The 26,879-nt window shown below is 36.9% G+C and overlaps 1 protein-coding gene across 1 annotated transcript; it reads left to right on the top strand.

The window, feature by feature from the left end:
* The first annotated feature begins 24,777 nt into the window (after positions 1–24,777).
* On the top strand, positions 24,778–26,366 carry LOC148206124 (uncharacterized). Its single transcript, XM_088106659.1, has 3 exons — positions 24,778–24,787; positions 25,277–25,620; positions 26,292–26,366. The coding sequence occupies exons 1-3, from the start codon at positions 24,778–24,780 to the stop codon at positions 26,364–26,366; spliced, it is 429 nt and encodes a 142-aa protein (XP_087962785.1).
* The last annotated feature ends 513 nt before the right edge of the window (positions 26,367–26,879 follow it).

The raw sequence follows: 26,879 nt of genomic DNA, 5'->3' as shown, positions 1-26,879 counted from the left end.
TCTTTGATGGAGAGCATGAGGCACACACGGTTATGTCTAGGGAGAAAAGGAAAGCTCCAAAGGGTTTCATTTTACTAGTTTTAAGCTTGCAACTAGAAGTATTTTTTTGGGTTAAATATGTTTTTAGTCCCTAAACTATTGGCCGTTTCTGGTTTTCGTCCCTCTTCCAAACTAAGGTACAATTTGGTCCTCATTCTTTAGAAAAACGTTCGTTTTAGTCCTCAAAATTTTGTTTTTAGTCCTCAAAACGTTCGTTTTTTCGACTAAAACGAACGTTTTTTAAAGATTGAGGACCAAATTGTACCTTAGTTTGGAAGAGGGACGAAAACCAGAAACGGTCAATAGTTTAGGGACTAAAAACATATTTAACCCTATTTTTTTTTGTGTTCGGTTATTATTAATAGTGGTATACATTCAGTAGCTTACTAATCTATATTATTCCTGTTCATGCATTTCTTTTTAGTATTGTTTCCGTGATGAATGTGTGGGATAGATAACTACAATGAGCATTAATCTTTTTAATTTAAGTGTTGCATTTTAACAGTTTTAATTCTGTTTGGATATTTACCTTTTGCATTGTTCAGTTTACTTTTTCAGTTTATTATGTTGTCTATTATGTTCGGTTTATTGTTTCCGTTCATTATGATGTTTATTCTGTTCGGCTTCTTTATCTTCCTGCATTTCCAATTTCCTCAATTGCTTTAGAGACCGTTTGGTCTCAATGTAGAACCGTTCGGTCTTCATGCTTTGTCCATTTATTTCAATGTTTTCAATTATATTTGGTTGTATTTAATTTCCAGTTTTAATTTAGTTCATTTTGAATCACGAAAACACTTTCAAAACCCCCCACTACGTGTTTGATCTAAGCCTCAAACCACATTTGGTCCTTGAGAGACGACTTAGGGGTCACTTCCTAGCACTATACTGCATTCTTTAATGCACATCAAATTTGTATGGGTCGCGACAGCTGCATCACTTAACTTTTAGCTCAATGCTTTTTATTTTCCTTTTCTTAACTTCCCAACAACCCCAAACTTGAACATTTATCAATACCACAAAATGTCTTCAACTTAACTAAAGGTAAAGCTTTTCAAAGAGGGTTTTCTATCTTGTTCAAGGTTACGGGTTCAAAGGATAGAACACATAGTGTTCTCTTTTAGTTGGGTTAAATTCATGCATTTGGCTAACAAAAGGGTTACCAACAAATGACCTTGATCATATGATGCAAACAAGCAAATAATTCAATCATAGAAAACCTGAACAAAGTCATTCATGCTTTCAAAGTAATAGTGTTCAATCACAACAACTCTGGAGCTCAAAACCTCACATATAAGCTCATTCACATTCCACATACACATCCTGCTTAGCATAATAATCACAATCACAACATCACACATTTGTTCACAAAGCTTGTGAACCACCTGTATAATGTGCACATTCTCAACATCAATCAAGATCAAAGCATCATCAAGCATTACTTATCACACAACAATCACAAGCAAACCATCATAACAGATAAAGTTTCGAATTGAGTACATCAACCCTATTCTAAAAACAGAAGCAAATAAGTTCAAAATTACAAAACAAAAGATAGAAAAAATCCTGCTCTAGTGCTGATAGCATCCATCAGTAAATGCTATCTCAGCTCCTCATCAGCCTGTGCTGTCATCTATATCTTCCTCCTCTTCATTATCTCTAGCATCCTCAAATGCGTCATCATCATGATCTTCATCTTCCTCCATAGTTGAAGCTTCAGCTGCTCCAGCTCTAATGCCCTGTGCGTTCTCCACTGGCCATGCCACCACGTTATGGAACTCGTTCATAGTTCACCTGTGTGCTGGGGGTGTATCATACATCCCAATGATTATCTCAGCAGTGGCCACCTGCCCTATGTGGATGGACTGCATCTAGGCATCTATAAGAGAAATATACATGTCCCTCATCTGGAATGGCTCTGCCTCATCCTAAAGACATCAAAAAGTGCAAAAGGAGAAGCCGCAACTGCCGCTTAGCGGCAGTTTACCGCTGAGCGGCACTCAAAACCTCACGGGGGATCCGCTGAGGGGCAAAATGGCCGCTGAGGGAAAGAAACCAACTCACGCACTTACCGCTGAGCGGTACTTTACCGCTGAGCGGCACACTTATGGGCTTGGGCCTAAATTTTCTGTAATTTTAAAATAGTATATAAGCTTTAGGACGTCCTAGGGTTTGTATCTTTGGCAGAAACGAAGCAAACACTCTCTCTTCCACCCCTTTGAAGGAGGATCTTGGATGGTCAGGCTACCTCTTCACCTTTCTAGGGTTTTATCTTTCATTCTTTCATTATTATTCATCTAGTTTCACCATGAATATGGTGAACTAAACCTTGTATTGTTGTTGGGGAATCAATGTAGTCTTGTGAAACTCTCATATATGGAATTTGTTTTTACATCTTATATTTAAGACCTATGCTTTCTTTCATCATTAGTTAGGGTTTTTCCTCTTTGCTCAATGCTTGCTTTGTTTAACTCATTCAATGCATGATTATTGATTTTGTCGATACGGGAACGTACGGGGAAGTCTAGATCCGGGGAATTTCTCCCAATAGTATATTGGTTGCCGTTAAGCTCCTGCACTAAAAGAACTAATTATTAGGAATGCTAGGAATCGTATGAACTCGTAATTAGGGATAGGCCTTCTTGCAAGGTAATTTAGAGAGTGACATTAACAATGATGAAAAGAATGTTGAATTCCTAAAGTATATGAGAGTGGATAAGATGAAATTGATAACCCCAACAACATACTCATCCATATATTCCATTGAAGTGTTTGTATTTTGTTTTAGCCATTGATCAAATTCCATGCATACATGTTTATTTTCTGTTTTGCATATTAAACTCCACTTATTTCGTTCTTAAGTCTTAAATAATCAACAAATCACATAACTAAACTAGGCCGTGAGTCCTTTGGGAGAACGATACTTGGTCTTACCGAGTTTATTACTTGAAACGATTCGGTCACACTTGCCGATTGTTAAACAAGTTTGTGGCGCCGTTTTTCGGTGTTCATAAATTTGTCATCAGAAGGAAAATGGTTTTTCTGGTCAACAAAATCCTTGAGTTAAGAGAAACATTTATGATTTCATCATTCAAGTACAAACTCTCTTTCTTTTTCCCGGCTTTCCTTGCATTGAGCTTTTCTTTTCTTTTCTTTTCATTTTTCTTTTTCTTTTTCTTTTGCTTTTCAAGTATTCAATGCTTAGCTCAATGCTTTTTCTTTTCACTTTTCCCAATAACCCCAAACTTGAACATTTATCAATACCTCACAAATGTTCTCAACTTAACTCAAGGTAAAAATTTTCACAAAGGGTTTTCAACACATGCATAAGGCTTAAGGTTCAAAGGATAGAATAAACTATTTTCTTTTCAGTGGATAATTTTATGTGAAGGCAAGATGAATAAGGGATAACAAAAGACGGTCTTGATCATATGAAACCTGCAAGCAAGTAGTTCAATCACAGAAAATTTGGACAAAATCATTCATGCTTCCAAAGTAATAGCAATATTCATCAAAAACTCTGAAGCCCAAAACTCACATAGGTAAACTCTCAAGTCCCAGAATTCAGAAAAATAACCTGCTCAGTATCTCAATCAAACTTTACCTCAAACACCTGTTTTATATACTGCGAGTCATCACCTGTAGATTAACACACCATGCATTACCTCAACATCAATCCACACACTAGAATATCACCAAGCAATACTCATAACAAAACAATCACAGGTGAACCAAAGCATTGTAGTTCATTAAGGCAAAGTACAATATAAAGCACATAATTAAAAAGGAAACTAATAAAACAGAAACAAAATAGAGTCAATCAAAGCAAATAACACAAAAACAGAAAAATAAAATAAATCCTGGTCATAACAAAGATGACACCCTTCAGTAGGTGCCAGATACAAATCATGACTCCTCATAAGAATCCTCATCCTCAGCATCCTCATCCATGGCTGAAGCTTCAGCATCTTCTGAAAATACCCTCCAGGTACACATAAGGTCCGCTCCACATCCTCATAATCTACCCCTTTCAGCATGGATGAGGCAAACTAACATTGCTCCCCCTCCCACTTTATACCAAGGAAGCAGTTAATAGCATCGACATAAAAAATAACCATCTTACCCCTCACGTAGCTGAAGTACGTCTCATCTTCTCCCCCCAATGCTTTGGCATTTGTGTAAAACTCTTTGATTATGTCAAAATTGGCGGGAGAGGGGTAGACTGCCAGGTGGCCCCAATCTCTATTGTTCAGCTCCCTTTCAAACTGGGAGCTACGGATGGGATGGAGGCCACCTTCCTTTCCATTAGCAATTTTCTTCCTCCGCTTGTGAGAAGTATCTTTCATGAGCAGGGGTCCTGAACTTGTTTGAGTGAAACTACTCCTTCTCCTTCCTCTTTGGAACCAAGGGTTTTGATCCTTTTGCCTGAAGATATCATTCCTGCACAAAAAAAAAGTCATAGACAGACCCAAAATCATCAAGCATTGGTTCCCAAAAATCACAACCCTTATTATTCAGAAAGAGGGTATAACAAAGAGCCCTCACAAAAATAGTTGCACAAAACCAAACAGCCAAAAACACAACACAGGAAAAATTTTAAAATCTGCCACTACCGCTCGCCGCTTGGGCGCCCCTCAGGGGGCGCTTGAGCGGCGCATGGTGCAGCTAAGCGTAACCCTGTTGTTTCTATCTTTTTCCAAATCAGTTTTCACCAAGTTCAAATCAAAATTGGCACAATTTAATCGATCCAAACAGTTGGAAATCAAGCATAAGCAGTATAGGGCATCAAAACTCAAACTTTCTCATCAAAATCTTTCAAAAATCAAACTTTAAAGTGCTCAATTCATAACCTAACAAGAACTTACTTGATTGGAGACAAGAAAACAGAGATTGAAGTTCAAATTAAGTGCACAAGATAGAACCCTAGCAGCCACACAGTCAAAACTCCCAAACTTTGATGGTTGAAAAGTGCAAATCAAGTGAGAAATAGGGTTTTTTGTGGAAAAGTGAAGGGGAAAAGTGAAGAGAGGACTTGGGAGAAGTGTTTAAGGAGGCTAGAGTGAGGAGAATCTGAGAGAGGGGGCTTGGGCGAACCCTAGTGTGTAAAAACAATGACGTGGGCCGAAATCCCGCTCAAGCCCCAACTTAAAAACCAAGTCTGCAGTCGCGGCCGCCCGGGCGTCCCTAAGAGGGCGCTCAAGCGGCGGGCGACACTCTTCTCCCTTTGCTTTTTCACTTGTTTTGGATATTCCTGGCCCTGGGTTCTCAGATTCAGCTCAGAATTTTTCAATTTCTTTTCCCTAGTCCTCACAACAACTCTCAAATCAATCAATTCATCTCTCTTCACCCCTCAAACATTCAGACTAAGCACACTGAAATCACACACAAACAGAAACTAAAGAAAGAAAACAAATGGTTGTAAAACATTGGGTTGCCTCCCAACAAGTGCTTCTTTAACGTCACTAGCTTGATCCAAAAGAAACATAAAATAAATAGAAAAATTGCAATGTTAAAGAAATAATAAACAAATAAAACTTATTAAAACACTGGGTTGCTGATAACGATTGAAAAACCGTTATTTTGATACTTAATTTTGATATTAAAAACACCCTTTTTGACTTAGAAGCTTGCTTAAACTCATGTTTTTGCTTTGTTTTGTGAATAAGAGAGTTGAAGGTGAATTTAATGGTTTCGTGTTAGATTCCCTTGATTTTGTAGGCTATTGGAATGATTTGAAAGAAGAGTTAAAGTACCAAATGGTTAAAATGCATAAAAGTCAACCAGAATGCAGAAAAGTTAACCAGAGTGCAAAAGTCAACTAGAATGCAGAAAAGTCAACCAGAGTGCAGAAAAAGTTGCGATGGGTGCCAAATTCCGCTGAGCGCTAGTGTCGCACTTACTGCTGAGTGCCAAAAGTGCCGCTGAGCACCGACGACGTGGGCTTGGACCTGTTTTCTGTTATTTTTATGTTCTATTTAAGGACTTGCACGTCCTAGGGATTGTATCTTTTGATGGCTTGAGCACAGAAACACACTTTTCACGCCTTAGGGGTAGATTTGGAGATAGTGATGGCTCTCCTCTTCTCTTTCTACGGTTATTCTATCTTTTCCATTCTTTCATTCCATTGTTCATCTAGTTCTTCCATGAAGATGGAGAACTAAACTTTATTTATTATTGGGAAAGATGTAACCTCTTAAACTCTCATGTATTGAATTGATTCTTGATTATATATGCTTTACTTCATTAATTGTTAGGGTTTTTCCTCTACACTCTTTGTATGCTTTGTTTAACTCATTCAATTGCATGATCTTTGATTTTGTCGATATGGACACATACGGGAAATCTAGAACTGGGGAAATTCTCCCGGAAGCAATATTACCTAGACATAGGAATAGGAGGATCGGTTGCTGATGGACAAATTTATGAACACCAAAATATGATGTCACAAACTTGTTTTTCAATCGGCAAGTGTGACCAAATCGTTCAAGTAATAAACTTGGTAAGACCAAGTATCGTTCTTCCCAAAGGACTCACGGCCTAGTTTAGTTGTATGGTTTCTTGATTAGCTAAGACTTAAAGACGAAATATTTGGATTTTATATGCAAAAGACGAAAATTAAATATGTATGCATGAAGTTTTGATCAATGGCAAAAAGCAAAAGATAAACACTTTCAATGAAATTTATGTATGAATATGTTGTTGGGGGTCAATTTCATCTTATCCACTCTCATATATTTTAGGAATTCAACATTCAAATCATCATTGTTAATGCCACTCTCTAAAGTACCTTTCTAGAAGGCTTCTCCCTAATCACGAGTTCATACAATTCCTAGCATTCCTAATGATCAGTTCATAAGTGCAGGAGCTTAACGACAACCAATATCATATTGGGAGAAATTCCCCGGATCTAGACTTTCCCGTACGTGCCCGTATCGACAAAACCAATAATCATGCATCGAATGAGTTAAACAATGCAAGCATTAAGCAAAGAGGAAAAACCCTAACTAATGATGAAAGAAAGCATAAGTCTTAATTAAAAGATATAAAAACAGATTCCATATATGAGAGCTTCACAAGATTACATTGATTCCCCAACAAACATACAGAGTTTAGTTCACCATATTCATGGTGAACCTAGATGAACAATAATGAAAGGATGAAAGAGATAGAAAAACCCGAGAAAGAGAAGAGGAGAGCTGTCACCATCTCCCAATCTACCCCAAGGGGTGGAAGAGAGAGTGTTTGCTTCGTTTCTGCCAAAGATACAAACCCTAGGACGTCCTAAAGCTTATATACTATTCCAAAAATACAGAAAAATTAGGCCCAAGCCCATAAAAGTGCCAAAAAACCAGTCCAAGCCCATTTAGAATGGCGCTCAACGGTATTTTACCGCTGAGCGGTACTAGCAGTTGATCCATTTTGCCCCCCAGCTGCTGTTTTGCCCCTCAGCGGTGATTTCGGCACCTGAAAACTGCCGCTCAGCGCCAAATTTCCGCTCAGCGCCACTCGGTCAGACTTTTTCTGCGTTCTGGTTGGTTTTTCGGCATTCTGGTTGACTGGTTGACTTTTCTGGTTGATTGGTTGACTTTTCTGGTTGACTAGTTGACTTTTCTGGTTTCTGGTTGACTTTTCAGCACTCCAATCATTCGGTATTTCAATTCTTCTTTCAAATCATTCAATTAGCCTACAAAATGAAGGGAATCTTGCACAAAACCATTAAATTCACTTTCAACTGTCTTATTCTCAAAACTAAAGCAAAAATATGAGTTCAAGCTAGTTTCTAAGTCTTAAAGGTTGCTTTTGGTATCAAATTTAAGCATAAAAATAACGGTTTTTCAACCGTTATCACAACCCCAAACTTAAAACTTTGCTTGTCCTCAAGCAAACAAGATGTAACTCAATCTTCCATCAATCCATATAATGGTTCACCACATTCAAAAATCCTTCTTTCAAGATAAGTAAGTGCTCAATTCAGCTCATTTCAAAGATTTCAATCAAGACATGCACATGCTTTAATGTTCACACAATCACATACTATCCAACAAATGCTACCTTTCATGAATGATCAATCAACTAAGCAAAGATGTTCTTATATTTTCATGGAATCTTTCCTCACTAGATAAAGTGTTTCACTCAAACACACAAGTGTATAAGAGGTATTCACTCATTCACTCTACTATCACAATGTCACATGAATCAACTTTGCCTTTCATTTAACCATAATCAAAAACACTTACAAGCAAGCATCATCACAAGGACTTTTCTATGGCTTATAATGTGGCTGGGCTAACAAGAAAATTGGTTTTTCTAGATCACAAAACCCTTGAGTTAAGAGAATCATATAAACACAACCATTCTTACTTATTCCCAACTTTCTTTTGCATTGAGCTTTGTTTTTTCTTTTCTTTTCTTTCTCTTTTTCTTTTTCTTTTCACATACTTAATTATTAGCCCTTAGCTCAATGCTTTCAATTTCCCTTTCTATTTTCCAACAACCCCAAACTTGAACATTTGTCAATACCACAAAATATTTTCTACTTAACTCAAGGTAAAGCTTTTCAACAAGGGTTTTCAAATCATGTTCAAGGCTAGAGGTTCAAAGGATATAACACATAGTGTTCTCTTTTAGTGGGCTCAATTTATGAATTTGGCTAATAGAAGGGTTATCAACAAATGGCCTTGATCATATGATGCAAACAAGCAAGTAATTCAATCATAGAAAACCTGGACGAAGTCATTCATGCTTTCACAGTAATAGTATTCAACAATAACAACTCTGGAGCTCAAAACCTCACATATAAGCTCATTCACATTCCACATATAACATCCTGCTTAGAATCATAATCACAATCATAACATCTTGCATTTGTTCACAATGCTTGTGAACCACTTGTATAAGCATATAATGTGCACATTCTCAACATCAATCAATATCAAAGCATCATCAGGCATTACTTATCAAACAACAATCATAAGCAAACCATCATAATAGACAAAATTTCCAATTGAGTACATCAAACCCTATTCTACAAACATAAGTGATTGATAAAAGAAATCCTGCTCTAGTGCTTTGAAAAACTCAGCCCCATCAATGATGCTCTCTCCCAACCCCAAACTTAGATGGAAAACTAGTGAGACAGTGAGTGGAAGGGAGATTTTCTAAAGAGGAATGAAAGGAAAAATGTAGAGAACCTTTGGAAAAATGTTTAGGAGTGTGTGTGCAGAGAAGAATCTAAAAATAGAGGCCAAAGCATGACTTAGGGTATAAAAATACCCTAATGGGCTCGGGTTCCGCTAAGGGGCAACCTAAGCCCCTTTTACGATACCACCGCTCAGCGACAAGTTGCCGCTCAGCGGCACTTTCGTGTTGTGCTTTTCTTCTTCCTAGCTTACCCTAGGTGCCTTCTACTCATGCCCCTCACTTGCTTCATGCAATTAATTTCTCAAATCACTCAAACATTCAATCCCTATCATGCAACTAAAGCAGAATCAAAACAAACAATACAGATAAAATCAATCAACTGGGTTGCCTCCCAGGTAGCGCTTGTTTAACGTCACGAGCCTGACCCAAAATCCTCCAGCACCCTTCAGTAGATGCAAATCTTTCTTACCAACATCCATCAGTAGGTGTATACAAACATAGTATCCTTCAGTAGATACTCTTCCGCCTAACATCCATCAGTAGATGTAAACCCTGTAACAAACTTATAACAAAAACAAAAATACCCAAAAGTTCAAAATTACATCATCAAACCAAAAATTAAAAGTTCTTAAATCACTGGGTTGCCTCCCAGCAAGCGCTCTTTTAACGTCACTAGCTTGACCCAATAAAGCTCATGTTCCTTCTTCTTTTTCTTCTTCTTTCTACTAAACTTCTTTAGAAATTTGATCAAACCAGGAACCTGTTGCAGTGTCTCAATCATAGGAACTTTAATCTCCAATTTCTTGAAGATTTCCATAAAGCACTTGAATTTCTTTTCCTTCCTATGATTCTTCTTTAGATGAGGATGTGATTTTTCATATGATTTCTTCTTCTTTCCTCTCATCTTCTTTTTTTTCCTTTTTCTCTCCCTAAATTTTCTCTTTTTCTTTTCTTTTATTTTTTTCTTCCCTTTTCTTTTTCTTTTCAACTTCTTTATTTTCACACAAATTTTCTTTCTCTCTTCTCTCTCAACCACTTCTTTCTCTTTTTCTTCATCTTTATTTCTCTCACTCAATTCTTCTTTTTCTTTTCTCTCTATCTTTTCCTCATCGCCCCCTATTCTTTTCTCATCAAGAATCTTGTCACTTTTAGTGATAATGGCTTGCCCTTCCTCCTTAGGGTTAACTTCAGTATTAACCTCATCATTCAATCTCTGACTAATGGAATGAAGCTGCATCTCCATCCTTTTACATGATTCTTCAATGCTTTTCTGAGTAGCGTCAGAATTTTTCAAAAATTGTTGAAGGGTGTCATCCAAACTTCCTGATAGAAAGGTTTGTTACTGTTGCTTGTTAAATTGCCCAGTTTGTCCAGCTTGCCCACTTTGTTCCTGACCAATACTTGGGTGTGGTTTCCACCCTTGATTGTAGCTCCCTTGACGGTACTGATTGGTCATGTAGTTTAAATCCTCTACGGCTTCAACTGGAAAGGCACATTGACCATTGATATGGTCACCTCCACACAATTCGCATAACTGGGATTGTACCTGTGCAACAGTCTTTAACTCTTGTGGCAATTGTTCAAGTATCTTTGAGAGATTCTCCAATTGTTGAGTTATTAACTTGTTCTGAGCTATCAAGGCATCATTGGATTGCAACTGTAGAACTCCTTTTTATTGAATAGGAGCTCCTCTTTCACTGTTCCACTTATTGTTATTAGTAGTCATGTTTTCAATTATTTCTGTGGCTTCCTCTGGAGTCTTCCATTTGATATTGCCTCCAGCTGAGGCGTCAAGCATCATCTTGGTTTGTGAACCAAGACCGCCAAGGAAGATTAGGACTACTTCTCCTTCGTTAAATCCATGCTTGGGAGTCTTTCGTAATAGGCTTTTATACCTGTCCCATGCATGCCCCAGTGATTCTTCCATGCCTTGTCTAAATGAAGAGATCTCTTGCTTCCCTTTGTTGATTTTAAAGCTTTGTTGCTGCCATTGTTGTTGTGGTTGGTTCTCAAATTGTCTGGCAGCTTGCCAAAATTGGCTTTGATCCATGCTTGAGTCATGTTCCCACCAGTGGTTGAGATTACTTTGGTAGAATTGAGTGCCCATATAGTTAAATTCTTGACCAAATTGCATTCTGCAGACATTAGGCACAAAACCCTAAAAACAATTGTTAGCACAAAAAGATAGAGAAAAAAAATAAAAATCAAAGGATATAATTGAAAAAATAAGAAGATAGGAAATAAAAACAGAAAAATAAAAACAGAAAAATAAAATAAAATAAAATAAAATACAAACAGAAAATAAAATAAAATAAAATAAAATCTAATCTAATCAAATAAAATAAAATCAAATAAAAACCGAAAAATAAAAAACAGAAAATAAAAACAGAAAACAGAAAAACAGAAAACAAAACAACAAAAAACAAAAAAAAAAGAATCAAATCAAATAAAATACAAACTGAAAAATATAAACAGAAAAATAAAATAAAATAAAATAAAATAAAAAAATTCGAAATTTAAATTAAAAATAAAAAAAATAAGTCAAAGATAATCAATAATCACACAAATTAACCAGTTAAACCACGAGTCCCCGGCAAGTGTGACCAAAATATGATGTCACAAACTTGTTTTTCAATCGGCAAGTGTGACCGAATCGTTCAAGTAATAAACTTGGTAAGACCAAGTATCGTTCTTCCCAAAGGACTCACGGCCTAGTTTAGTTGTATGGTTTCTTGATTAGCTAAGACTTAAAGACGAAATATTTGGATTTTATATGCAAAAGACGAAAATTAAATATGTATGCATGAAGTTTTGATCAATGGCAAAAAGCAAAAGATAAACACTTTCAATGAAATTTATGTATGAATATGTTGTTGGGGGTCAATTTCATCTTATCCACTCTCATATATTTTAGGAATTCAACATTCAAATCATCATTGTTAATGCCACTCTCTAAAGTACCTTTCTAGAAGGCTTCTCCCTAATCACGAGTTCATACAATTCCTAGCATTCCTAATGATCAGTTCATAAGTGCAGGAGCTTAACGACAACCAATATCATATTGGGAGAAATTCCCCGGATCTAGACTTTCCCGTACGTGCCCGTATCGACAAAACCAATAATCATGCATCGAATGAGTTAAACAATGCAAGCATTAAGCAAAGAGGAAAAACCCTAACTAATGATGAAAAAAAGCATAAGTCTTAATTAAAAGATATAAAAACAGATTCCATATATGAGAGCTTCACAAGATTACATTGATTCCCCAACAAACATACAGAGTTTAGTTCACCATATTCATGGTGAACCTAGATGAACAATAATGAAAGGATGAAAGAGATAGAAAAACCCGAGAAAGAGAAGAGGAGAGCTGTCACCATCTCCCAATCTACCCCAAGGGGTGGAAGAGAGAGTGTTTGCTTCGTTTCTGCCAAAGATACAAACCCTAGGACGTCCTAAAGCTTATATACTATTCCAAAAATACAGAAAAATTAGGCCCAAGCCCATAGAAGTGCCAAAAAACCAGTCCAAGCCCATTTAGAATGGCGCTCAACGGTATTTTACCGCTGAGCGGTACTAGCAGTTGATCCATTTTGCCCCCCAGCTGCTGTTTTGCCCCTTAGCGGTGATTTCGGCACCTGAAAACTGCCGCTCAGCGCCAAATTTCCGCTCAGCGCCACTCGGTCAGACTTTTTCTGCGTTCTGGTTGGTTTTTCAGCATTCTGGTTGACTGGTTGACTTTTCTGGTTGACTGGTTGACTTTTTTGGTTTCTGGTTGACTTTTCAGCACTCCAATCATTCGGTATTTCAATTCTTCTTTCAAATCATTCAATTAGCCTACAAAATGAAGGGAATCTTGCACAAAACCATTAAATTCACTTTCAACTGTCTTATTCTCAAAACTAAAGCAAAAATATGAGTTCAAGCTAGTTTCTAAGTCTTAAAGGTTGCTTTTGGTATCAAATTTCAGCATAAAAATAACGGTTTTTCAACCGTTATCAGTTGCCTTTAAGCTTCTGTGCGAATGTAATGCATGATTAATTGCTAAGGAGACAAGACATTGTGAACTAGTGTTAGGATTAGGCTTTCTTCACCGAGACATCGGGTTTAAGGTAAAGTAGAAAGTGGCATTAACATTAATGAAGAAAGATGAATTCATATATGCATGATATTAAATTAGGTGGAATCTAAACCCAACAACAATATCATCAACTTCATCCATTCATTCTTGTATTTAGCCTCAATTGATCAAATTGCATTCATGTTTATTTTATTGCATTTGCATAAAAAAACCCCAAAATTTGTTCTTTGGAGTGTTATTTAGTTGAGTAATCACATAACTGTTTAGTGTCATGAGTCTCTTGGGAAACGATACTTGGTCTTACCATTTATGATTACTTGATATGATTCGGTACACTTGCCGAGGTCTTAACAAGTTTTTGACTCTGTTTTCGGGGATTAAAAATTTGTTTATCAGTTGCCTCCCAGCAAGCGCTTCTTTAATGTCACTAGGTTGACCCAATAAGCTCATGTCACATCTTTGATATTGGTGATTTTTCCTTCTCTACCCCAAATGGTCTTCAACGATTTCCTATTCACCTTTTTAATTTTCCTGGAAATTGGAGATTCAATCTTTATCAGTCCATCAGTTCTGAGTTCTTTCATGACCTATAGCTTTTTGTTGAATCTCATTGGAATGCTTGGTTTGAATTCTTCATGTTTCTCCAGGGAATCTTGATGAACAATTTTTCCTTTGCTATCTTTTTCTTCCTCTTTACCTGTGACAAAAAAATTTTTTTTACCTTTCTTACCTGGCTTGGCAGCTTTAGCACTAGTCTCTGATGTACCTCCACTTGAAGTCCTGAGACTAGTCTTCTTCACCTGGATTGGCTGCTCAGCATTGAAGGCATTGAAAATCACCTCCTCTTCTTGGTCTTTAAGTGTTATAAATCCATTATCAACATTAATGATTACCTTGGCCATTTTCATGAATGACCTTCCAAGAATAATAGGGATCTCCAAATTTTCCCCCATCTTCATTATCACAAAATCTACCAGGAATCTGAGATTTTCAATTTGAACCATTACATCTTCCACCATACCATAGGACTTTTTTGTGTATCCATCAGCCATAAACAGAGTCATCCTTGTAGGTTTGACTTCAAGACCACCAATCTTTTCAAGAACAGATAAGGGCATCAAATTGATACTGGACCCTAAATCAATTAGGGCTTTCCCTATTTTATGATTCCCAATAGTACATGAAATGGTGAAACTTCCTAGATCTTCAACCTTAGGAGGAAGTGCCTTTTGTAAGATCACACTGCACTTTTCCTGTACCTCCATTGTTTCCTCTTTTAAATATACTTTTCTTTTGAGGAGTTTCTTCAAAAACTCAGCATATTCAGGAATCTGTTGCAATGCTTCAATCACAAGAATTCTAATTCCCAATTCTCTAGAGATTTCTTCAAAACACCCTAATTGTTTTTCTTTTTCTTTTCTGGAGCACTCTTCAGGGTGATTGAGCTTTTTCTCTAATTTTTCTTTTTCTTACTCAACCTCTTCATTTTTTTCTCTCTCATTCTCCTCTCTTTCTTTGTCAATCAATTTTTTTTTTCTCCTTTTCTCTCTATTTTTTCTTTTATCTCACTCTCTTCTTTTTCTTTCTCACTCAACTTTTCTTTTTCTTTCTCTCTCTCATCTTTCATACTAACAATAGCCTTACATTCTTCTTTGGGTTTAACTTCATTTTTAGCCCCGAAACTTCTGATAAGCATCTCTTCTAACTTCTTGGCCATTTGACCAACCTGCATCTCCAGGTTCGTTATAGCACCTTCAGTGCTTTTTTGAGTGGAAAGAGTTGCCTGCATAAATTGTTGGAGAGTTTTGCCAAGCTTGGTAGTTCTATCAGATAGAGAGGGTTGTTGTTGCCACTATTGTTGTTGCTGCTGTGGTGGTCTATTGAATTGCCCACCAATTTGCCCAAACTGACTTTGTCCATTGCTAGGGTGAGATTTCCACCCTTGATTATAATTATTGGGATGAAATTGGTTGCCCATGTAGCTAACTTCTTCATTTATATTCTCAGGCACAACACATTGACCATTGATATGATCACCACCACATTGTTCACAAAGTTGATGTGGAACTTGTGAGACATTCCGACACTCCTTTGGTGGCTGTTAACTGATAACAGTTGAAAAACTGTTATTTTCATGCTTAAAGTTGATACTAAAAGCAACCTTTCGACTTAGAAACTAGCTTGAAATCATGCCTTTTGTTTATATTTTCAGAAATAAGAGAGCTGGACAGGTTTATGCTTGATTTAAGTGTTCTTGTGCAGGTTTTGAGGTGAATTTGGTGAAAGAAGTGAAGAATAAGAGAGAGGACATTCGAAAAGACAAGAAAGAGTGCAAAAAGGAGAAGTCGAAGGCACCGCTCAGCGGCAAACTACCGCTGAGCGGCACTCAAGAGGTGGCGTTGGAACCGCTGAGGGGCAAATGGCCGCTGAGGGGAAGAAAGAAGACGCGTAACCACCGCTGAGCGGTAAATGGCGCTGAGCGGCACTTTTTGGGCTTGGGCTTTTGTAATCTTTTGTAACTCTAGATTAGTATATAAGGGCTTGCACGTCCTTTAGTTAGGTATCTTTGGCAGAAACGAGGCAAACACTCTCTCTTTCACCCCTTTGAAGGAGGATCTTGGATGCTCAGGCTACCTCTTCCACTTTATTGGGTTTATTCTTTCATACTTTCATTGTTATTCATCTAGGTTCACCATGAATATGGTGAACTAAACCTTGTATGTTTGTTGGGGAATCAATGTAATCTCTTGAAGCTCTCATATATGGATTTGTTGAATACATCTTTGAATTAAGACATATGCTTTCTTTTCATCATTAGTTAGGGTTTTTCCTCTTTGCTCAATGCTTGCATTGTTTAACTCATTCTAATGCATGATTATTGGTTTTGTTGATACGGACACGTACGGGGAAATCTAGATCCGGGGAATTTCTCCCAATATTTTACTGACAACATTATATTGGTTGCCTTAAGCTCCTGCACTCATGAACTAATCATTAGGAATGCTAGGAATTGTATGAACTATTTGATTAGGGAGAAGCCATCTAGAATGGTACATTAGAGAGTGGCATTAACAATGATGATTTGAAAGAGGAATTCCTAAAATATATGAGAGTGGATGAGATGAAATTGACCCCCAACAACATATTCATTCATATATTCCATTGAAAGTGTTTATCTTTTATCTTTGCCATTGATCAATTCATGCATACATGTTTATTTTCTGTCTTGCATTTTAAACCCAAATATTTCGTTCGTAAGTCTTAGTTAATCAAGAAACCACATAACTAAACTAGGCCGTGAGTCCTTTGGGAAGAACGATACTTGGTCTTACCAAGTTTTATTACTTGAACGATTCGGTCATACTTGCCGATTGTGAAACAAGTTTGTGACATCATATTTTGGTGCTTACAAATTTGTCCATCAAGTTTTTGGCGCCGTTGCCGGGGATTCATGGTTTAACTGGTTAATTTGTGTGATTATTGATTATCTTTGACTTTAATTTTGAATTTCTGTTTTTATTTTTTCTGTTTTTATTAGATTTTATTTTTTTTTAGAGTTGATTTTATCTTTTAGGTTAGATTTTATTTTATTTTCGAATTTTTATTTTATTTTTCTGTTTTCTGTTTTTTATTTTTAGGTTAGATTTTATTAGATTTTATTTTTATCTTTTAGGTTAGATTATCTTTTTATCTTTTTAGGTTAGATTTTATTTTATTCTTATTTTATCTTTTAGGTTAGGTTAGATTTTATTTTATTTTATCTTTTTAGATTAGATTTTATTTTTTTAGGTTTTATTTGATTCTATCTTCTAAATCTTTTTATCTTCTGAATATATATCTTCTTCTATATCTTTTTGTGCTAACAAATATTTCCTAGAGTTTTGTGCCTAATGTCTGCAGAATGCAATTTGGTCAAGAGTTTAACTATATGGGCACTCAATTCTACCAAAGTAATCTCAACCAATGGTGGGAACCTCACTCAAGCATGGATCAAAGCCAATTTTGGCAAGCTGCCGGACAATTTGAGAACCAACCACAACAACAATGGCAGCAAAAATCCTCTCTATCAGAAAGTTTGGAGGACACCCTTCAACGATTTTTGAAAAGTTCCGACTCTACTCAGAAAAGCATTGAAGAATCATGTAAAAGGATGGAGATGCACTTTCGTTACATTAGTCAGAGATTGGATGATGAGGTTAATACTGAAGTTAACCTTAAGGAGGAAGGGCAAGTCATTATCACTGAAAGTGACAAGATTCTTGATGAGGAAAAATTAGAGGGAGATGAGGAAAGGGTAGAGAGAAAAGAGAAAGAAGAGTTGAGTGAGAAAGATAAAGATGAAGAAAAAGAAAAAGAATTGGTTGAGAGAGAAGAGAGAAAGAAAATTTGTGTGAAGATAAAGAAGTTGAGGAGAAAAAGAGAAAGGAAGAAAAAAATAAAAGAAGAGAAAAAGAGAAAATTTAGGGAGAGAAAAAGGAAGAAAAAGAAGATGAGAGGAAAGAAGAAGAAATCACATGAAAAATCACATCCTCATCTAAAGAAGAATCATAGGAAGGAAAAGAAATTTAAGTGCTTCATGGAAATCTTCAAGAAATTGGAGATTAAAGTTCCTATGATTGAGACACTGCAACAGGTTCCTGGTTTGATCAAATTTCTGAAGAAGTTCAGTAGAAAGAAGAAAAAGAAGAAGGAACATGAGCTTAACAGGGTCAAGCTAGTGACGTTAAAGAAGCGCTTGCTGGGAGGCAACCCAGTGAGTTTACAAACTTTTGATTTGTTTTATTTTGGTTGTGTAACTTGTAATTTATGAACATTATTGTGGACATTATTTTGTTGGATTTAGCATCTACTGAAGGATGCTATGTGGACAAGTATCTACTGAAGGATACTAGGTTTGTAACACCTACTGATGGGTGTTGGTAAGAAGATTTTGCACCTACTGATGGGTGTTGGTAAGTTGGAAACACCTACTGATGGGTGCTGGTGGAATTTGGGTCAGGCTCGTGACGTTAAACAAGCGCTACCTGGGAGGCAACCCAGTTGATTGATTGGTTTCTGTTTGTTTATTTTTAGTTAGGATTTGCATAAGCATCTTTAACAATGAATTGTAGGGAACCTATGAGGCACATGTAGGGAAGGCACGCAGGTAATGAAAAGAAGGAGAAGGGCACATCACGAAAGTGCCGCTGAGCGACAATTACCGCTGAGCGGTACTCTCGCAGATGGGCTTTAGTTCCCCTTAGCGGAACCCGAGCCCATTAGGGTATTTTTAAACCCTAAGCTGCGTAATTTCTCAGTCTTTCAAGCTCTTCTCTGCACAAACACTCCCACATACCTTCTCTTAGGTTTTCCACATCTTTTTACTCTTCCCTCTTAAGAAAATTTCTCTTCCACTCACTTGCTCACTAGTTTTCCATCTAAGTTTGGGGTTGGGAGAGAGCATCATTGAAGGGGCTGATTTCTTCATTATGGTTTACTAATGCTTAACAATGTATCTTTTGGTTTTGTGAATTATGTTTGATGCAGGGATGGCCTCCTCATCGGGCAAAAAGAATCAAGACTATAAGATCCAAGAAGAAGGAGGATACAGAGGACAGCTCAGATTGAGGAGGAGTTGAGATAGCATTTACTGATGAATGCTATCATAACTAGAGCAGGACTTATGCTTTGTGGTTTAAGTTTTCTGAACTTATTTGTTTTTGTTTTTAGATTAGGGTTTGATGTACTCTATTGAACACCTGGTTTGTTATGATGGTTTGCTATTAACTGTGATGGTTTGATAAGTAATGCTTGATGATGCTTATTGATTGATTGATGTTGAGATGATGTGCACATTAAAATGCTTATACAGGTGATTCACAAGCTTTGTGAACAAATGCATAATATCATGATTGTGATTGTGAAATTAAGCAGGATGTGTATGTCAAATGTGAATGAGCTTATATGTGAGGTTTTGAGCTCCAGAGTTGTTATTGTTGAATGCTATTACTTTGAAAGCATGAATGCCTTTGCCCAGGTTTTCTATGATTGAATCAATTGCTTGTTTTGCATCATATGATCAAAGGCCGTGTTTTTGAAACCCTTTTTATTGGCCAAATTCATAAAGTTAGCCTTCTAAAAGAGAACACGTTGTGTTCTATCCTTTGAACCCTTAGCCTTAAATATACACTGAACACCCTTAATTGAAAATCTTTACCTTGAGTTAAGTAGAAGATCTTGTGTGGTATTGTTAAATGTTCAAGTTTGGGGTTATTGGGGAAACATGAAAAAGGAAAAAGCATTGAGCTAACAGCTAAAAAGTAAGAATATGCAAAGAAAAGAAAAGAAAAAGAAGCAAAGCTCAATGCAAATGCAAAAGCAAAGGCAAAAGAAAGTTGGGAAGAATAAGAATAATTGTGTTGTTATGACTCTCTTAACTCAAGGATTTTGTGATCCAGAAAAACCAATTTTCTTGTTAGCCCAGCCACATTATAAGCCATTGAAAAGTCCTTGTGATGATGCATGCTTGTGAATGTATTTGATTGTGGTTAAATGAAAGGCAAAGTTGATTCATGTGATTGTGATAGTGGAGTGAATGAGTGAAACACTTTACCTCTTATACACTTGTGTGTTGAGTGAAACACTTTACCTAGTGAGGAAATATTCCATAAGCACATGAACATCCATGCTTAATTGATTGATCATTCATGAAAAATAGCATTTGTTGGAATTTAAATGACTTTGTGAACACTAAAGCATGTGCACATCTTGATTGAACTCTTGGTCTTAAGTTTGAGTGAAGTTATTACTTATCTTGAAAAGAGGATTTTGAATGAGTGAACCATCATATGAATTGGTTGAAGATGGAGTTACATTTTATTTGCTTGAGGACAAGCAAAGTTCTAAGTTTGGGGTTGTGATAACAGTTGAAAAACTGTTATTTTCATGCTTAAAGTTGATACTAAAAGCAACCTTTCGACTTAGAAACTAGCTTGAAATCATGCCTTTTGTTTATATTTTCAGAAATAAGAGAGCTGGACAGGTTTATGCTTGATTTAAGTGTTCTTGTGCAGGTTTTGAGGTGAATTTGGTGAAAGAAGTGAAGAATAAGAGAGAGGACATTCGAAAAGACAAGAAAGAGTGCAAAAAGGAGAAGTCGAAGGCACCGCTCAGCGGCAAACTACCGCTGAGCGGCACTCAAGAGGTGGCGTTGGAACCGCTGAGGGGCAAATGGCCGCTGAGGGGAAGAAAGAAGACGCGTAACCACCGCTGAGCGGTAAATGGCGCTGAGCGGCACTTTTTGGGCTTGGGCTTTTGTAATCTTTTGTAACTCTAGATTAGTATATAAGGGCTTGCACGTCCTTTAGTTAGGTATCTTTGGCAGAAACGAGGCAAACACTCTCTCTTTCACCCCTTTGAAGGAGGATCTTGGATGCTCAGGCTACCTCTTCCACTTTATTGGGTTTATTCTTTCATACTTTCATTGTTATTCATCTAGGTTCACCATGAATATGGTGAACTAAACCTTGTATGTTTGTTGGGGAATCAATGTAATCTCTTGAAGCTCTCATATATGGATTTGTTGAATACATCTTTGAATTAAGACATATGCTTTCTTTTCATCATTAGTTAGGGTTTTTCCTCTTTGCTCAATGCTTGCATTGTTTAACTCATTCTAATGCATGATTATTGGTTTTGTTGATACGGACACGTACGGGGAAATCTAGATCCGGGGAATTTCTCCCAATATTTTACTGACAACATTATATTGGTTGCCTTAAGCTCCTGCACTCATGAACTAATCATTAGGAATGCTAGGAATTGTATGAACTATTTGATTAGGGAGAAGCCATCTAGAATGGTACATTAGAGAGTGGCATTAACAATGATGATTTGAAAGAGGAATTCCTAAAATATATGAGAGTGGATGAGATGAAATTGACCCCCAACAACATATTCATTCATATATTCCATTGAAAGTGTTTATCTTTTATCTTTGCCATTGATCAATTCATGCATACATGTTTATTTTCTGTCTTGCATTTTAAACCCAAATATTTCGTTCGTAAGTCTTAGTTAATCAAGAAACCACATAACTAAACTAGGCCGTGAGTCCTTTGGGAAGAACGATACTTGGTCTTACCAAGTTTTATTACTTGAACGATTCGGTCATACTTGCCGATTGTGAAACAAGTTTGTGACATCATATTTTGGTGCTTACAAATTAGTCCATCATTAACCATCATTAACCATCATTAACAGAAAACAGGTCCAAGCCCACAAAAATGGCGCTCAGTGGCACTTTTGCCGCTCAGTGGTAAGTGCGGCTCTCCATAATACAGCTCAGCTGCATTTTTAGCCCTCATCGGTGATTTTGGCACTTCAAAACTGGCGCTCAACGGTAATTACCGCTCAGCACAACTTTTGCTGCACTCTGATTGACTTTTCTGCATTTTGGTTGACAGGTTGACTTTTCTGGTTGACTTTTCTGCATTCCAACCATTCGGTACTTTAACTCTTCATTCAAATCATTCCAATAACCTACAAAATCAAAGGAATCTAGCACAAAACCATTAAATTCAAATTCAACTCTCTTATTCACAAAACTAAAGCAAAAACATGAGTTAAAACAAGTTTCTAAGTCAAAAAGGGTTATTAATTATCAAAATTAAGTACAAAAATAACGGTTTTTCAACTGTTATCAGTGGTTGAGATAGCTTCTTTGTCAACAACTCTAATTGTTGAGTTATAATCTTGTTCTGAGCAAGCAAGGCATCATAAGACTGTAATTGTAACACTCCCTTAGGTTGTGATGGAGTTCCTCTTTCATTGTGTATCTCATTGTCATTGGTAGTTGATAACAGTTGAAAAAACGTTATTTTTATACTTTATTTTGATATTAAAAACAACCTTTATGACTTAGAAACTAGCTTGGAATAATGTTTTTACTTAAGTTTTGGAAATAAGAGAGTTGGATGGGTTTTATGCTTGGTTTTCCTTTTTTTGGCAAGAATTAAGATGAATCAGATGAAAGAATTTGAAGTAGTAAGGAGCTGGACTTAGGAAAGAAAGTAAAAGTGCACAAAAGAAGAGACGCATTCGCCGCTCAGTGCAACTTTTACCGTTGAGCGGCGTTCTGAAGCACCGCAGTCATCGTTGAGGGCTAAAACTACAGCTGAGCGTTATCTTGAAGAGCCACACTTACCGTTGAGCGGCTAAAGTGCCGCTGAGCGGCTAAAGTGCCGCTGAGCGTCATTTAATTGGGCTTGGGCCTATTTTCTGTAATTCTTAATAAATTATATAAGGGATTAGTCGACCTAGGGTTAGTATCTTTGGACAGAAGGAGGCGAAATCACACTTTCTTCCCCCTTGGAGGAGGATTTTGGATTCGGAAGCTCCTTTCTTCAAATTCTAGGGTTCTATCTTTCATTCTTTAATTGTTTTTCATCTAGCTTCACCATGTCTATGGTGAACTAAACCTCCATTGTTGTTGGGGAACCGATGTAATCCTTTGAAACTCTCATGTATTGAATTGATTCTTGATTTTATATGTTTTGCTTCATTAATTGTTAAGGTTTTTCTTCTTTACTCTATGCATGCTTTGTTTAACTCATTCAATTGCATGATCATTGATGTTATCTATATGGACACATATAGGTAAATCTAGAACTGGGGAAATTCTCCCGGAATCAATATTACCTAGACATAGGAATGGGAGGATCGATTGCCTTTAAGCTTCTGTGCGAATGTAATGCATGAAATTGCTAGGGAGACAAGAAATTGTAAACTAGTGATTAGGAGTGGGCTTTCTTCACCGAGACATCGGGTTTAAGGTAAATTAGAAAGTGGCATTAACATTAATGAAGAAAGATGAATTCTTGAATACATGAGAGTGGATAGGATGAGTCGGAAACCCCAACAACATAATCATTCATATTTTACATCAATCACTTGAGCATCTATCAACCCAATTGATCAACACATGCATTCATATTTATTTTTCAGTATTTGCATCTAAACCTAAGATTTTGTTTACAAGTTTAATTTAATCAACAAATCACATACTTAATATGATTCGGTACACTTGTCGAGTGTTAACAAGTTTTTGGCGCCGTTTCCGGGGACTCGTGGTTTAACTATTCTATTTGTGTGATTATTGATTAGCTTTGACTTGATTTTTTTATCTTTTTATCTTTTTATCTTTTTGTTTTATGTTTTTATCTTGTTATCTTGTTATCTTTTTGTTTTTATCTTTTTATCTTATCTTTTTAGTTTATCTTTCCTATCTTTTTGTGCTAACAATTGTTTCTAGGGTTTTGTGTTCTTGTGTATGCAGGATACAATTCAGACTAGGAGCAAGAAAATTTCAGAACCTCTTCTTGAAGGATTAGACGAAAGTAGAAGGAGAAGGAGGATCCAAACTTCTAGAGAATTATTTCCTTCTCCAGAAACACTTCTACAACCCTCACCATAAAGGTCTGACCAAAGTATTGAAGAGATGGCTGGAGAGAACAATGGTAGACGTACTCTGGCGGATTACACCAATGTTGTTGGCCCTCATCACTTTAATAGCATTGCTAGGCCGAGGGTCAATGCTGCAAACATGAAGGTGCAATCGACGTTGATATAATTGGTGAAGAACAACCAGTTTAATGGGCTATCACATGAAAGTACATATAAGCATCTAACCACATTCAACGAGATTTGCAACACTATGAAGATCAATAATGTGTCGGATGATACATTAAAGCTAAGCTTGTTTCCTTTCTCATTGGGAGGCAACGCAAAGCTATGGTTGAATTCTTTCCCAGAGGATAGCTTTACTGAATGGGAAGCCGCAGTTTCAAAATTTCTTAACAAGTACTTCCCACAGTCCAAAATCAACAAAGGGAAGCAAGAAATTTCTTCTTTTAGACAAGGCATGGAGGAGATGCTAGGTCAAGCATGGGATAGATACAAGAGCTTGTTGAGAAAGACGCCCACTCATGGATTTGACAAAGCAACAATAGTCATTCTTTTCCTTGGAGGTCTTGGTTCACAAACCAAATTGATGCTAGATGCCTCAGCTGGAGGTAATATTAAATGCAAGACTCCAGAGGAAGCTTTTGAATTGATAGACAACATGGCTGCTAATGACAACGAGATCATTAGTTAAAGAGGAACTCCAATTCAATAGAAATGAGTCTTACAATTGCAATCTTAAGATGCCTTGCTTGCTCAAAATAAAATCATAACTCAGTAGTTAGAGAATTTGACAAAGACACTCGCTCAGTTGCCAAAGGAGTTGAAGAACGTTTCACAGGTTCAACAACAACAACCCTGTGAATTGTATGGTGGTGACCATATCAATGGTCAATGTGCTTTTCCAATGGAGGCCTTAGAAGGTTTCAATTTATGGCCAATCAATTTCAAAATCAATTCCAATACCGTCAAGGGAACTTCAACCAAGGGTGGAAACCTCACCCAAGCATGGGTCAAGAGCAGAATGGACAAGCTAGATAAGCTGGACAAGCTAATAGACCACAACAACAACCATCACTATGGCAACAGGTATCTGCATTAAATGAGAGATCAACAAAGCTTGAAGAAACTCTTCAACAATTTATTCAAGTGACTATCTCCAATCACAAGAGAATTGAAGTTGCAATTAGAAATCTAGAGATCCAGGTTGGCCAAATGGCTAAGAAGTTGGAGGATATGCCTGACAAGAGTTTTGGGGCTAATACTGAGACTAACCCTAAGGAAGAGTGTAAAGCTATTGTGAGTATATGTGATGAGAGTGTGGATGAAAAAGAGAGAGTTGATTTAGAAAAGAAAGATGAAAAAGAAGAGAGAGAAGATGAGGATGAGAAAAAAGAAAAAGAAAAGAAGAGGGGAGAGAAAAACTGTGAGAAAAGTAAGAGAGTTCTTCCTTATCCTAAGGGGAGTGAAAAATTTGATAAAGAGAGACAATATCAGCGTTTTAAAGATATCTTCAAGCAATTAGAGATTAAGATACCTTTGACTGAAGCATTGTAACAAATTCCTGCTTGTGCAAAGCACATGAAGCAAATCCTCACAAAGAAGAATATAAGGAAATTAGTGATAAACAGGGAGAATGCAGAGCTATTTTGGAGAAATCACTTCCTCGAAAAGTTAAAGATCCAGGAAGTTTTACTATTCCTTGCGTCATTGGGAAGGAGAATATAAGGAAGGCCTTGATTGATTTAGGGTCAAGCATTAATTTGATGCCTTTATCCATGCTTGAAAGGATTGGTGATCTTGAAGTCAATCCAACCAAGGTAACTTTGCTCAAGGCGGATGGATCTTCCAAGAAATCTTATGGTGTAGTGGAAGATGTGGTGGTTTGCATAGACAAACTTAAATTCCTGGTGGACTTTGTGGTGATAGAGATGGAGGAAGATGAGAAGATCCCAATTATTCTTGGAAGACCGTTTATGAAAACGGCAAAGGTAATCATCAATGTGGATTATGGGATGATAGTGCTTCAAGACCAAGATGAAAAGTTGATCTTTAATGTCTTCAAAGTGGAGTAGAAGATTAAAGAGAAGAAGGTTAGGCATAAAGCTGCATGTAAGGATGCACCCATGACTAGCTCTAAAGCTGCAAAGTCGGTCATCAAAGGTAAAAATTGTTTCTTGTCACAGATTAGGGAAGAAGAAAAAGAAGACAAAGGAAGAAAGGTTCATGATGACTTGATGGAGGCACAACTCAAACTTGGTACACCGGTAAGATTCAAGAACAAGTTGTGGGTTATCAAAGATTTCAAAGAGAATGGAGTGACAGAGATTAAAGCTCCATATTCAAGAAGAATCAAGAAGGTGGACCGAAAGCAATTGATGAGTTGGTGTGATGAAATCAAGAGGAACACCAACATTGAAGAAGGAACTTGAGCTTTATTGGGTCAAGCTAATGACATTAAAAGAGCACTTGCTGGGAGGCACCCCAATGATTTCAGAACATTAATTTCTTTGAATTTATTTATTTTGGTAATGTAATTTGAAACTTTGGAACATTGTTATATTTGGGTTTAACATCTACTGATGGATTCTAGGTTGGTGAGTATTTACTGAAGGATACTCAAAAGGTACAAATACTGAAGGGTGATCGTAAGATTTGCACCTACTGATGGGTGTTGAAGGATTTTGGGTCAGGCTCGTGACGTTAAACAAGCGCTACTTGGGAGGCAACCCAGTTGATTAACTTTTGATAACAGTTGAAAAACTGTTATTTTTATACTTAATTTTGACATAAAAAACAACCTTTATGACTTAGAAGCTAGTTTGGAATCATGTTTTTGTTTAAGTTTTGGAAATAGGAGAGTTGAATAGGTTTTATGCTTGGTTTTCCTTGTTTTTGCAGGTTTTAAGATGAATTGAATGGAAGAAGTGCAGTAGTCAGAAGTTGGACTCAGAAAAGGAAGAAAAAGTGCATAAAAGAAGAGCCGCAAGTACCGCTTAGCGCCACTTTTACCGCTGAGCGACCCTTTGAAGTCCCGCAATCAATGCTGAGGGGCAAAACTACAGCTGAGCGTCAAATAGAAGAACCGCAGTTACTGCTGAGCGGTAATTATCGCTGAGCGCCATTTTAATGGGCCTTAGGCCACTTTTCTGTAATCTTTAGGAAGCTATATAAGGGTTTC

Source organism: Vigna umbellata, chromosome 1, assembly GCF_029865625.1.
Source record: "Vigna umbellata cultivar VRB3 chromosome 1, Vumbellata_1.0, whole genome shotgun sequence".
Taxonomy (NCBI): Eukaryota; Viridiplantae; Streptophyta; class Magnoliopsida; order Fabales; family Fabaceae; genus Vigna; species Vigna umbellata.
This window is presented reverse-complemented; position numbering and strand designations above follow the sequence as displayed.